At 39.0% G+C, this 14016-nt stretch overlaps 2 protein-coding genes across 3 annotated transcripts; one reads left to right on the top strand and one right to left on the bottom strand.

The window, feature by feature from the left end:
- The first annotated feature begins 995 nt into the window (after positions 1-995).
- Positions 996-9530, top strand: LOC129371325 (adaptin ear-binding coat-associated protein 1-like). The gene is made up of 7 exons (XM_055047882.1): positions 996-1144; positions 1863-1963; positions 3516-3620; positions 5595-5676; positions 5784-5892; positions 6126-6273; positions 8109-9530. Exons 1-7 carry the CDS (start codon positions 1044-1046, stop codon positions 8219-8221), a joined length of 759 nt encoding a protein of 252 aa, XP_054903857.1. The 5' UTR covers positions 996-1043; the 3' UTR covers positions 8222-9530.
- Positions 9527-13558, bottom strand: mfap5 (microfibril associated protein 5). Of its 2 annotated transcripts, none has more exons than XM_055047884.1 (7): positions 13504-13558; positions 12550-12624; positions 12409-12441; positions 12273-12302; positions 11078-11165; positions 10135-10208; positions 9527-9986 (listed from the first exon to the last, which is right to left on the bottom strand). In XM_055047884.1, the coding sequence occupies exons 2-7, from the start codon at positions 12590-12592 to the stop codon at positions 9874-9876; spliced, it is 381 nt and encodes a 126-aa protein (XP_054903859.1). In that variant the 5' UTR covers positions 12593-12624; positions 13504-13558; the 3' UTR covers positions 9527-9873. The 2 variants fall into 2 exon arrangements, with proteins under 2 accessions (XP_054903859.1, XP_054903858.1); XM_055047883.1 differs by lacking the exon at positions 13504-13558 and adding an exon at positions 12942-13096.
- Between the last annotated feature and the right edge of the window lie 458 nt (positions 13559-14016).

Here is a 14016-nt window from a genome sequence, read left to right as displayed (position 1 = left end):
TCCCATTACAAAAGAGAGAATTAGATGTTGTCTATCACTACAGAAAACTGCAAAACTGAGAAAAAATGCTTTAAAGCTGTAGCAAGGCCAATATTAGGGAGCTTCTGCTTGCTGTTCCTGTGGCAAAATGAAAATGTGAAAATAAAATAAACAAAAACATACAGTTGTGTGGGTTACTGCTGTGCATTTATATTGATCATAGTTTGTTCTTGTTAATTGCACCTAATATTTTACACACTATTCTGTGCAGGATAATTCAACAATCTGATAATAGAAATTACAATGGAGATATGCTAAAGATACAATGAAGCTGAGATATTCTTCATGAAGATTCAAAGATGGGTTTGCAGATTTTATATAAACAGAGGGTAAAATACCAACACGCAACATTTTGTAATCTTCACATTGTTTTCACCAGCCAGAATACGAAGTTGGTTTCATTGGATTTCATCAGCATTCAGTCATTCAGCTCTACAGATAACTGGTGGTACATCCAGTTATGAGGTTCAGGGGCACTTTTTTTTCTTTTTTTTTTTGCAAAAGTCATGTAACCTTAAAAAATGTATTAGAATTTTAAAACAGCACGTTGTGTCTACCCTGGTTATCTTTTTTATAGCCTACATAAAAGTTATTTGAAACATTTAAGTTTCAAATAAACTTAAATGACAAAAAACAAGAAATAAACAGGAAAGTTTTCTGAAAACCTCAGATTGGCTTCTGTAAATCAGGACTGAAAACAATATTGTTTTCTGCAGCATTCCAATAAAAAAAAAAAAAAATATTGTTTTAAAAGTCTATTTGCTTTGCAATTCTTCCCGTTCCTTTCTCTTCATGTGATTATTAAAATCTTTACTAATGTTCCTATAAGTCAGGGTTTTTTTTTTGCAATCCTCGCCTGTACTACGGTAGAAGTCGCGCAGCGTCTCTTCAAAGGTCCGTGCGCAGCTGGACGTTGAATTACGGTTACGCCGCCGTTAACGCTGAACGGACAACCGCCGTCACCACAACAACAACCACCACCGGCCAACTGTGTAGCAGTCAAGATGGCGTCCGAGGGTCAGCTCGAGTATGAGTCGATTCTGTGTGTCAAACCCGAAGTGAACGTTTACCGCATCCCTCCAAGAGCATCGAACCGGGCCGTCAGGTGAGGCCGGGCGGGGGGAGGGAGAGCTTCAGACCGGGCGTCAGTCGGCGGTTTCCGTGAGGCGTTGTCGTAGTTTCAACAGCCTGACGGGATTATTATGGAGGTCATAGTTGGTGTGCTGGTTGTTTTTTGCTGTTGTTATATGTTCACAAGGTCATAACCGAATAAAACCGAAGATGGGAAGACTCTTATCTTATCAACTGTGGCTGGTTTGTGTTCTTAATTGAAATAACGGAGCTGATAGCATTGGTGGAAAAAAATGTTAACGTTTAATTTTGTGATTGGCTCTAATTTAACCTTTGTGGCCTTTTAAGTACAGCATCTTAGACACTAGTCTGACTCAAGGACACCTAATGCCGACGTGTCAAGTTTGGATGCAGCAACTGAAACAACGTGGCCATAATGCATTATGCTAAAGGTCTGACTGAGTTATTTACCTCTCATTTAATTTACTGGGATGTGAGCCAAAGCCCAAACAGCTTCTTCAGAGTCTCATCACTCCTTGCAAACGTTAGTATACGTCTGAGTCCAATGAGAAACTCATGAGTGACCACAGTGACTAAGCCTGTGTATGTAATATTTTAGCCAGTGTCAAAGAAAAACAAAAAAAAAAGTCTGTCTGATGCGTGGCTTACTCAGAAAATATATGGATGCTGTAACTGGGATGAATCATAATAATCTGTGCCTACCTGCATCTTATTGACTCCCTGTGTGTCAGGGCTGCTGATTGGAAGCTGGATGCTCCTGACTGGACGGGACGCATGCGTGTGACGGCTCGAGGCAAAGTAGCCTACGTGAAATTGGAGGACAAAGTGTCCGGTGAGAAAAGAAAAGCAGACAGGACAGTGCTGCGGTTCACTGCCACAGCTGCAAATCACTTCTCTATGTATAGTCTTCTGCTTCACCACTTGCTGTCGGTTACTCATCATATCCAAGGTTACCCGGCTTTGTGCCCAAGTGAGCTGTTTACGCCGAAATAAAAAAAAAATCTGATATTTACAATGCTATGAAAAGGTATTCATATACCTCGAAGCTTTTCCATTTTGTAATGTTGCACCTACAACATTCAGCGTAATTTCTTGGACTTTCACGTGATACTTTGACATTCAGTAGATCGTAATTGTAAAGCAGAATGAAAAGGGTACATGGTTTTATTCATTTTCTAGTACCGATTGCAGTTTTCTGGCCGATGACTGACCTTTAAAAAGCCTGACCTGCCAGTTCCGACTTTGGCCAATACCTATTTTTTTTGTCTGGAAACAAACAGGAAATAAACATTCTAAATATTCTAGCGACATAGTCGCTAAGTTGGCAACGGTGACTATTGTTAACCATGTAAGTGCAGATGTGACCTGGCGGCCGGGTCTGGCAGTCAGCCTTTGTTCATGGCAGGGCATAAGGAGAGGTTTTTCAGGCATTTGCAGAGATCAGTAAAATTGGTATCACATGTATTGGCTGAACGCCCGAAATGAAGAAAATCAGGTTAATTTTATTCGCCAACTCATTTATTGGTGCAAAATGATTAGTTTATCTGAATTTACTTTTGATAGTTATATGTTTGAGTAAAATTAACATTGTTCTTTTGTTCTATCAACTACTGACATGTCTCTGAAATTCCAAGCAAAGATTTCGTGTTTGTTTGCAGAAAATAAGGAATGGTCAAAATAAGAAAAAAGATGCAGTGCTTTCATACCTCAAATAATGCAAATAATGTTTCTAATATTCATTTAGAAACAACAAGTTGTTCAAGTCTAAATAGAAAATGCTAGGGTCTGGCCTTTGACTGGACCATTCTATCACATGATTTTGTTTTGATTTCAACCAATCCTTTGTAGCACTGGCTGAATGTGTAGGGTTGTTCTCTTCTCAGGCTCGATTCATTTGTAGCCTGTAATGAGTTTTCTTGCCGGGTCACCCTGTCCATCCGTCTTCTTCACCGTCAACGGTTTTCCATCAACTTTGACCTGTTTCCTTGTACACTCAGAAGAAAAGCATCCCCACGGCGTGATATTGTCACCATATTTTAATGTGGGGATGATGTTTCCAGGGAAATGTTTTCAATTTGACCAAACAGTTTACTTTTGGCCTTTTCTCACCAGAGCATATTTTCTCTCCTACACAGCTGAGTCAAACTTAGCCGAAATAGGACTTCTTTCACTTCTACCTCACAATCATGCACTACTTTGTTCTGTCACATAAAAACCCAATAAAAGACTGCGAGGCTGTGGTTTTAATAGGATACAATATGAAATGGTTCAAAGGTGTTTGAACACTCTTCCAAGGCACTAAATCTGTCTCCTTTTGTTTGTATTTCATTTTCCCATGAAGGTCTTTGAGCTGAGCTTCACATGTTTTCTTTTTGACCCTGCAGGGGAGCTGTTTGCCCAAGCACCAGTGGAGGAGTACCCTGGCATTGCAGTGGAAACAGTCAGTGACTCAAGCCGTTACTTTGTGCTTCGGATCCAAGATGACAACGGTGAGTAAACTGTTTATTGCAAGTCTATAAATATTTGAGCCGTCTTATAATAATATGATTCTCCAGAGTTTGGATGCAGTTCTCTGCAAACAAGAAGTGCAGCAAAACAAGGGAAAAATCCTGGCATTGACACAGCTGTTCCACCTTTCTCAGCAAAACGCTGGACTCGTATGTGAAAATGTCGCTTGTCTGCCAGGACTCACAAAGCGCCCTTTTCCTTTTGCACACTTACTGCCATGAACCTAAACAGCTCCATAGGTCAAGTAGCAGTAAAATACATGAAGTGCGTTTTTAAAGTGGATTTAAAAGTGAAGCAGTCATGTAAAGACTTTTGTGACTTAAGAAACAATACTGACAAATTGTTCAAAAAGTGCTTTACCTTTATTGAACAGAAATACAAACAGGTCTGTTGGGGGTAGGGGAAGGCGCAGAGAGAGTGTGCACATTTTCAAACTAATTCTTAAGGACGTTTTGATTTATATTTCACATTCAATCTCCTCTTTCAGGAGTCGTTTGTATTTCACGTCCTTGCTTGGTCATATTTGTCCACTCGACAATGTCTGAATTCTCCAGCTGTGTCAGCATCTCGTATCCACAGCCCCCCATCAGGTTACCCAAAGATTGTTTTAGGTCATATTTAGTTCTGGAGTTGCTAGGCTATTCCAGAATTTATTTTTCTTCTGCTGAAGTCTTTTTTTTTTTTGGTTAATCTGGATGCATGTTTGGACTGGATGATGCTGAAACGTAAAACCCCTCTCCATGTTCAGCTTCTTAGTATATATCTAAAAGTTTCAGACCGACACTGATAGAGTGACTCCATTCATCTAAAGAAAAGTGACTCCACGACATGATGCTGCCACCACTGTTTCCCTGTCGTTATGGCATGGTTTTGCTGATGTCTGGTGCTTTGTTTTTTTTTTCTTCTTTTTTTTTGTAGCAAACATGCCTTTTAGAATTATGGCACAAATGTTCAAATTTGCTACTTTTAAGACCAAAATGTTTAACTCATTCTCCAAAACGTTCTTGGCAGATTTCAGCTGGTCCAGGATGTTTCCACCAGAAGCAAACGATTGTGTTTTGTAATCGTACTCCTTCATCCAGACATATGGACAACACAAGAGATTGCTGTCACATGTAGAACCCAACCAGAACGTAGTTCCTGCAGCTCATTTTCCTTTCAGTGTTACGGTGGTTCTTGTGTGCAGCCTCTCTGAGTACTTGCAGCCTTGTCTGTTTGTTAGTTTACTAAAATATCCAGTTGTTGTAAAGTCATTGTTGTCACATATACACTCTAATCACTATGACTCTTTGCTGCACCATACAAGTATTATGTTATGCTCTAGAAGTATTTTGGACCCTTCTCCCAACTGGTACCCTGACTCACTGACATTTGTTTGATCTTCTAAAGCCTCACCACAATCTGTAGCTTTAAAGCATGCAAACGTAGCAAAGTTGCTGAAAAACCTGCTGGGGCAGCTGGACTCTACTTCACGCAATCATAGTCTCTGCAATTAACCACATGCTTGAACTCAAGAAGACTAAATCGAAAGATGCTGCAGGAATGTATTTGTTTCATATTATTAAGAAACTGATGAACTAAGTGAGAATAATGATTTAGTGATTTAATTTACACAATCTGAGTTTCATGCTTGCAGTCCTCCACACTCATATCTGTTTTAAGATATAGTTTAGTTACTCTTCCCACGGCTACCATATCTTTTAACTAAATGATGCATTACAAATCAGAAGTTAAGAAAAACACACTAAAAGTCTAGTTCAAAAGTTTGTAGTAACTTCTAAGTCAGATATCAGTTACTGATAAAAAAAAAAATATCTTGAACTTTAAAAACATGCGTTGTTTAAACAGTTTCTGTCTGAGTTCACATTTTAGTAAGTAATGAATTTAACCTATTGCCCTTTATCTTTTTGCTTGAAATATTCTGAATGTTTTCATCCATGTTTTTCTTCTGGAAGGCCGCAGCGCGTTCATAGGCATCGGGTTTGGAGACCGAGGTGATGCATTCGATTTCAATGTGGGTCTTCAGGACCATTTCAAGTAAGCAGCAGCTTTAACGGTGTGAACTGTCACCACTTGAGTTGCGGTTGATGGTTTTACTTATGTCTTGTATTTTCAAATTTCTGTCTTTTTCTGGTCTCCCTTAGGTGGGTAAAACAAGAGAACGAGTTTAAAAAACAGGCTCAGGCTCCAGACTCTACTCCTAAACTCGATCTGGGCTTCAAAGAGGGACAAACCATCACTCTAAACATTGGGGTACCTTTGTGATTTCTAGTTACGTTTAAAATGTCAAAACTGTGTTTACGGTGGTGTTTAGTTTTTGGTTTTCTTCAAAAATAAAAGGGGGGATGCTTTAGAAAGGTTTTCCTCTGAAACTCAAATGGGTTTCAGATAAACAGATAAACATTGGATGTTGTTTATCCATAGAGGCTTTTGAAAGTTGTACTGCTTTCAATCTAACACCATCCATGGATCCTGTCGTTATTTAGCAATCGAAGAAAAAGGACAGGTCTCGTCCGCAGAGTTCAGGAGGCCTCGGTTTCCTTCCGCCTCCACCTGGAGGCAAGCTGGCACCTCCACCTTCAACCAGACCTACCAATCTTAACACACAGCCAACAGCAGGGGGAGCTGACACTGGTAAGTACTCCTAAAGCATGACAACTAATCCACCCAAATAGACAGCAATCTCAGTATGCTTACTTGTGATTTTGTTAACTAAACATTTAAGTGGTTGAAAATTGTAATCTCTATAAGTTGTTGCACTTTGCCCTTCTCAAAATCCTTTGCATGAATTTATTTTTTATACCAGCTGTAAAATCTTACAATGAAAAGAGGACTGATCTACTTTGATTGCATTTTTCATTGGAGGGATTTTTTTTAACAAAGTCAGGTACAACACCAAACATTTAGCTACTGCAAAATCCATTAAGCATTTAAAAATTTGTATTTTCAAATTCTATCATATCTATTTTACTTCTTTGCACAATTTGAGTGTATTATGTAGCGAATAATGATTACTGACATATTCTTGCCCATATTAATAGTCAGAAAAACATTTCACTAAGGTTGCCAAAAAGAGTGGTTTGTGTTGTATAAAGCTAAAAATATAGGGAAACAATTAGATACTGAGCCCTTGTAAAAGTGATCAAATGTAACTCACAAATGGTAAAAAAAAGTAAACAGTACCCAATTTTATTGCAGTTATTTACAGCTTGCTGCTCCATTTCCACAGTTCGCAGCAAAGGTGTGTGGTATTGATTATATAAATGGGTGTAACTCTTCAAATTACAACAGTGTATTACTTTGGCTCATTTCCAGTGGAGCACTTGTACCTGCAACCTTTACTTTTACCATGGTGATTAGCTGATGTGCTGACCCGCAGGAGTACCGACCCAAAAGACTAATAAATAGACTGTAAAATGTTCGAATGTGAATGTAATAAGCAGTGCTGGATGTCGCATGTGTTCTGGGCTTTTGAAGCACAGCTGCATCGGTACCAAAACCACAGTTTCCAGTCAAAGCTTTATTCTCTGGTTTGATGTGCCAAGATTTAAAGATGCCTCTCCTTAGAGATTTTTGCAGCCATCTGAATATAATTAAAGTGAATGGAATTTTGGTTTTGGTGCTTAAAACATTTGAAAAATTCAACAGAGCCCCGAGGAACGTTTTCCCTATCAAAGATTGTGTGCCCAAGAAAACAGCTTATAATATGGCGTGTGTGGTTTTTCCAGAATAAAGTGGAAAACTTTGCAAGTGCAGGGAGTCATTGCTTCTGCGTTTCAAAGTTGGGTTTATCTTTGTTGTGTTTGGGTGGTGGCTAAACGTTTCAGGATCTTAAAAGCTCAGCACATTAAACTGAGGCCATTTACAGAGCAGAAACCACTGAGGTAAGCGGTTAAATGCAGAGAAAATATTCATACACACTGAACTTTTTCATATTTTATCCTGTTAAACCCACTTTAATGTAGTACACCGCAAAGTGTTTTCGGGCTTGTCTCTGCCAGCTTTGGGCATGTAAAGAATATTTTTTTTGTCATTTCCTCTTTGTGAAAGTCAGGACTTTGACTGGGCCATTCAAAATTATGAACATGCTTTGAACTGAGCTATTCTTTAGTAGATCTGTCTGTGTGGGATAGTTGAAGGAGAACCTCCAGGCCAGTTTGAAGAATTTTGCAGCCTCAAAATGGGGTTTTATAGGATATAACTTTGACACAGCATAATTAAATATCAGTCACCCTAAAAGTCTTTTATGTTTTCGTCCCAAGAAGCCAGACGTCCCTGTTGTCTTTTTAAAAAGTCTCAATAAATATTACTCTGATCTTTCTTAAGGAATTTAAGTTTTCTGTAACTTTTGCTGCTCTTTTACTCATTTGCTGTCCAGTCCTTTGCCTGGACATTTTCTGAAACTAGTATGGGCAGAAAATGCTCTTATGTCTGACGCTAATATCTGTTATTTTCTTTCAAACCATTAGGTTGCTTGCTAGATCTTGACTCCAGCAACTCCAACTCAGTGGCTCCATCCAACCCGACGTCCACAGCCAACAATGACCTGTGGGGAGACTTTGACTCTGTGGCTCAGAAGTGAGGAGATATGTGACCTGTTTTTTTTTTTTTTGTTTGTTTGTTTTTTTACAATACAATTATGCAGCGTTTTTGCAAATTAATTTCCCCCAGTCTGGGGTCCCGTATCTCTCCCTGCCGAGCAGGGTAACCCTCTCTCGTTTGCTTTGGTCCTGTATTTTTGGCTGCAGTCTTAACCGGGTCGTTTTTAGCGGATTCCCGGGTCGACATATTCCCGCTTTTCCTCTTCTGACTTCCATTAGTTTCTTTTCATAGTGACAGAGTAAACATGATAGGCATATCAACAACTAATTAACTACTAATTAACTAAATGAACCTTCTGTACAGAGACATTTTGCTTTAAATGTTATAGTGTCAGTAGTTGTTATTGGTGGTTTTGCCTTTAATGTGCTCTAGCTTTGTTTTCTTTCCAGGTCTCCAGCTGTGAGACTGAATATATGCACTGACAGACAGCTGACTCTCTGTGTAGATATTAATCCATGAAGTGTGCGTCCGGCGCGGCGATCTTCTCATGTCGGATTGAGATTATTGTGAAGTTGACCGCAGAATGAGTTCATTTGAGAGAACTCTGTCAGCCCACCCCTGATTTACGAAGTGGTCGGGCTCTTTGGCGCTTTCTGTTCCGCTCCTGCGGCCGCGCAGCTGTTTAGCACTTACTCCAGTGGGAATGTGTTGTTTTAACTATAAATCAGGACACATGGAAGTGCAGGATGGGAGAGGGTGTTAGGGGAAGGAAAAGAGGCAAATACTTTTATCTTCGCCTCAAGGGGAAAGAGAGATTATTTTTTAATGTTATGTCATTTCCTCTCAGTTGTGAATTGTGAGTCGTTTGGGTCGTGACCTCTCCGAAGCTCAGTGAAAACGTTCAGTGATTCTGCTCTGTTCATTCAGTCAGAGGAAGGATTTATCTACAATGTGTTAATTCTGTTTGAAAATATGAAGGTATTTTTGGCATGCTGCAGACAAACAGAACAAGGAACCAAGCTAATACGTGTAATACGTGTCCGTTAGTGTGTTTGGTTGTGAAATTACGTATCAAGAACTGGACTATGTGTCACCGATATCATGTGTTGTGTCTGACGTGCACTGACAAATGGCGTGGCGATGGGTGTTGACCAGAGCACACCATAAATGTTTGTTTATTGTCTTAAATTATATACATTTAACCTAAATGTTACCTGTTGTTTAATCTGTAAAGTGTATAAAAATATGCAAATGAGAATAATGAAAATATAAACATAAAATATAACCAACCATGCCATTCTTTTCTTAAATGAACAAAATAAACCTAGAAATGAAATACTCAGAATCAAGTTTTGTTGTACTTTATTGCTTAAACTGGTGTGCTCGAAACTGTAATGTCATTAAGTAAGTGTGCAGTGAAGTTTTACTTTTTGTTCCTATCTAATGTAAAATAGCACATTACTACAGTACCTTAAATGGATCATAAACCATGGAAGTCCCAAAACTCTCATGAGCAGAAAATATATCAATATTCACAGACAATAAAAAGGTTGATACATGAAAAAAGACATGACTGAAAAGAAGGAGATCTCCTCCTGCTGAGTACCAGCTTTATGGTTTTGCTGTTCCCCCCTGATGCACTAATGGATGAAATCTCCTCACTGATGGATGAAATCTCCTATCTGGGCCACATCAGGCCTGGTTTGCCCAGGTCTTCGGCTTGTTGCGACGGCTGCGGCAGCGTTTCCCAGAAGAAGACCTCGCAATACGTCTGGGCCACCCAGACAACTCTCTGCACAGTTCAGCTGTCAGAAAGGAAGCAGACATGTTTTTATGTTCTAGCCCTGGACAGACTTACTTTCTTTTTCAAATCAGTATAAACGACAGAAGTCTGGATAACTATGCAAATTTTTGTCTTTTAAAAAAGTGTTTTTTAAACAAAGATTTTCTCACCTTTCAGATATTCGTCTTGCTGACACACCGTCCGCACGCAGATCTCGTTGTTGATCACATAAACACGTGGAAGGCTGTTTCAGCAGTAAACATAAACACACGGCTTTATGTGAGATTAGTGTTTAATAAAGCGTTGCAAGCATCTGGGCGTTTCATAATTAAAACATATTACGAGTTGTATAATGGCAAACCTTTAGAAAAAATGTAGGATCTTATAATTCATTCTACAAGATTGAAGTGAAAGCTAACTATCAGAATAAAGTGATTTTAGTTACTTTGGATGTGGTTGGTTGTGCAAGACTTGATTTGCTGGGATTTTTACACATTTACAGGCAATAGTTAAAGAAAGAAAAGTTGTGTCTGCCAAACTGGGTCACCTCACAGATTGGGACAGAACCAAAGGTACGTTTTATTTTTCTGTTTCCTTTCAAATACAGTGGAGTGGTGACTTAAGTTGAAAATGTCAAACAGGTTTCCTTCTAAACCGCATAAAACAAAAAGATTCCGATTTACATTTATTACTTTGGAAAACGCGTTCTCCTCCACAAATGTCGTTACATTTACTTTCCACACTGTCAGATTTGTATTTCTGCCTTAATAAAGAGTTCTCTACACTTTAAACAAGGCCTTTCAGCGATTTTTTCTTTCAACTTCATCCAAGAAGAAATTAGACAGAACCTGACATCTGGCAGAAAACCTGAAAGCGAAGCAAGTTTGTTGGTGCAAAACTATTGGTTTGCGTCAAACTTTTATGTTCAGCCACTGTAGGAAGAAACACTTGAAAGACCTTTAGAAACTTGAAATAAATATTACAGGGCAGAAAATATGCAGGTAAACCTCATTTAAAATAAATGTGTGATGACTAAAGCAACATCAAGAACATCTTGAAATTATGCCGCTGCCAAAAAGCCCAAATTAAACCTCCGTGAAGATTTTGGGTCACCTGTAGAGACAAAGTCTGCCGATACACGTCTTGATGGGTCTGTGAACTGAGTACATCCTGGTGCAAGGATACATCTCCTCCCTGCAGTCTGAGCGTGCCACAGTAAGAAAGTAAATTAGAAAAGAATCTAAGCATCACATAAAAAGCAAAAAAGTCATAAATACAGCTTTCAAGGAAACAAGAGTTTCACAAGAACTCTTATTCTTGTGAAATAAGAGTGAAAAGGTACCTGTATATCTGAGGATCATGTATGTGTTTCATACCTGACCACATGCTCTAAGATATATGTGGGACCAATAAGACTTAACGACCAATTAGAATACTGAACATTGATCTAGAATACTGAACAGAGGCTCAATGCAGTGATTGAAGCACTGGCATGAAATATTCATCTAATGGAAGAGACTATTAAATATTTAATAAAAGTGTCCCTAAAATAAAGCCTTAAGACGTTCTGCATTTTATTATTTTTCCATTCCTAATGACAATTAGCGCAGTACGAAGCAATCCCAGCAACTCACTATATGTGTTTGTAAGATTCTACTAATTCTGTTTTTGGTAGACTTAGTGGATATAATCATCAGTGACGGAAACACTCTGGTCCCTGCAGACAGGCGACTGAAGGTTTGCTGGGGTTTAAATTTTGAGGTGAAAGACTCTTAGAACTAGAAACCTTATAAGATCTGAATCAATGTGGTGTAGTGTCTGATCACACATGAGGACTTTTTTGGCAAGAGGAGAGTTCAAAAAAACAAGTTTCATATATGGACTCCGGATGCCTTAGCAGACATACCACCGCCGTGACCTGAACATGCCTATATCGGTAAGACAGGCATCTGATAATGTGAGCTCTGGGGAGAGAGCGTGTTGGCCAGAAGCTTGTGAAAGGAATGCTGTCCAACAATCAGGATTTCACTATGATTGGGCCAGGATTCCCTTGCAATTCAGTCGTGCTGACTTCAGCTGCAGCATCAGGAGAAGACTGACAGAAGACACCACAGCAGCATTTCATCAAGTCTGTCAATCAGTAGGCCTACGTTCTTATGTCTCAAACTCAGTAAGCTACATAGTTTTTGGATGTATCTTTAAAAACCTTTACCACTGCAGTTTCTGCTGGTGTTTAAGCAACCTTTGCAACAGAATGATTCACTGTTAAAGCATCCAGATTTGGCTTCTCTGAAAGAGAGACACTTACTAGATGGTAATGTGATATCTCCAGGTGGCACTGGAAATAAGGAAAGAAAACAGGATTAGACTGGGACAACATCCTTCTACTGAGAGATTTCACTTGTCCCGATCAAGAGTGTGACTTAGGAGGAAAAGGTCGTTACCGGTCTCCTGGGCTTGGACTACGGCTGTGAGCGCTGTGGAACAGAAACCAGAGGAGGGGAATGTTTCACAAGACGCAAAAACAAATCAACTCGGTCGTAATTAAACGGGATGATTTGTGTGTTCACTTTGGCAGCGATTACCGTGGAAAACGCAGAGGAGCAGGACCGCTGGGAAGCTGCCCATTCCTTCAACTTGTGAGAGGTGAGCTTTACAAGCTGGAGGAAGAGGAAAAGAGTCAGGATGATTTCATACGGTGGAACTACTCAATATCCTCACTGTGCTGTTTATGTTTCCTCTAATCCCAGGCTTGTGTGAATGCTCCCCACATTCTGAGCCACAGTAATGTTTTCCTTGAAAGTTTTCCTTTGGCAAAAAAACACAGATGTGCTGCGGAGAGCAATGTTTTGGGAAGTTATTGTAGCTGTAAAAGTGCCTGATGTAATTTTCCAGCATTTATTTAATCTGGTATTTATTGGAGGCTTGTAAACAGCTTGATAAAGTAGCAGTGGAGCAGCTAAGGAAAACACCTCACCTCTGTAAATTTGTTTTTCCTTCTCCGCCTGACTCCTTGATCTCTTTTCCTCCCTTCCTTCTCTCCCGCCTAGCATCATTCCATGTGCAATGTGTCAGAGCAACTTTAGAGTCCAAAATGTGAGTCCTCACAAAAGAATGTGATTTTTTTTCTTTTTTTTTATTCTTTTGTGTGCCCTGTTTGAGCGCCCCTCAACCCCTCCTCTCCAACACTCTCACATTCTTTCCCAGCTTTCTTTCTTTTCAGAAAACATGTTACTGCTTACAAGCTTTACAAACGTTACTGGCCAGTCTGACCTCAAATGTTTGTCACACACTCGTTTCTCTGCATACGTTTGGTTGTTAAGGACACATGTTTTTTTTGTTTTATCTTGACATTAACATTGCAATTAATAATAAATTGCACAACTTACATGTCTGTAGCAAATGTAACAAGACAAGCTCCTAAACAGATGGATAATTTCTACAGTCAGTGTTTTTGGAAGCCTGCAGATGTTCCTGAATGTATACTTACGACATACTGTGTAAAAATTTGGTTGAAAAAGTAATGAACTCATACTCACAACTTTTGCTGTCCTCCACAACTGCTTTCTGTTTTTATGGATCTTTTGTTTTCTCTTCTCTCCCCTCCTTCCATCCCCTGTACCCTCCTCCTCTTCACTTTCTTCCTCCTCCTCTTTCCCATCACAGAAACCATGTTTTCATCATATTTCCAATACAATCTCAAATTTATAGCTTTGCATTCTTTCACCTTCTTTTGGTTTGACCACTTTTAAAGTTAAGGTCAAATATATGAGTAGTTTGTTTATTTTAGGTTCAAGGTGTAGATTAAACTTTATTTAAAAAGAAAACCTTCCCATCCTGATAAAGAACATTTTTCCTACTTTCTCAAAAACAAAACAAAAAACTCAAATAAATCATTTTGAAATGTATTTACATTTCATGAATAGACCTATGGCCTTTCTATTTTGTGCTAAATACCAGAAAACTAAATCAGAGAATAAGGGAAGTTTATTATTCTGTTAGATAAATAAAGGGACTAAAAATTGATAAATTGGGTCAAATATTTTGGCTGT

This window comes from Poeciliopsis prolifica, unplaced genomic scaffold, assembly GCF_027474105.1.
Source record: "Poeciliopsis prolifica strain line A6 unplaced genomic scaffold, Auburn_PproV2 SCAFFOLD026, whole genome shotgun sequence".
Taxonomy (NCBI): Eukaryota; Metazoa; Chordata; class Actinopteri; order Cyprinodontiformes; family Poeciliidae; genus Poeciliopsis; species Poeciliopsis prolifica.
Note: the sequence above shows the minus strand (reverse complement) of the source record. Positions and strands in the feature narration are given on the sequence as shown.

What these genes read in the sequence shown, in the direction of transcription:
- LOC129371325 (XM_055047882.1), top strand. Translation starts at nt 1,044, where the DNA reads ATGGCGTCCGAGGGTCAGCTCGAGTATGAGTCGATTCTGTGTGTCAAA. An exon ending in GGTCTTCAGGACCATTTCAA is followed by an intron (nt 5,677 to 5,783) that starts GTAAGCAGCAGC and finishes GGTCTCCCTTAG; the next exon opens with GTGGGTAAAACAAGAGAACG. An exon ending in CCATCACTCTAAACATTGGG is followed by an intron (nt 5,893 to 6,125) that starts GTACCTTTGTGA and finishes GTCGTTATTTAG; the next exon opens with CAATCGAAGAAAAAGGACAG.
- mfap5 (XM_055047883.1), bottom strand. Translation starts at nt 13,020, where the DNA reads ATGATGCTAGGCGGGAGAGAAGGAAGGGAGGAAAAGAGATCAAGGAGT. An exon ending in GCTCCTCTGCGTTTTCCACG is followed by an intron (nt 12,442 to 12,549) that starts GTAATCGCTGCC and finishes TCTGTTCCACAG; the next exon opens with CGCTCACAGCCGTAGTCCAA. An exon ending in GCAAGACGAATATCTGAAAG is followed by an intron (nt 9,987 to 10,134) that starts GTGAGAAAATCT and finishes CCTTTCTGACAG; the next exon opens with CTGAACTGTGCAGAGAGTTG.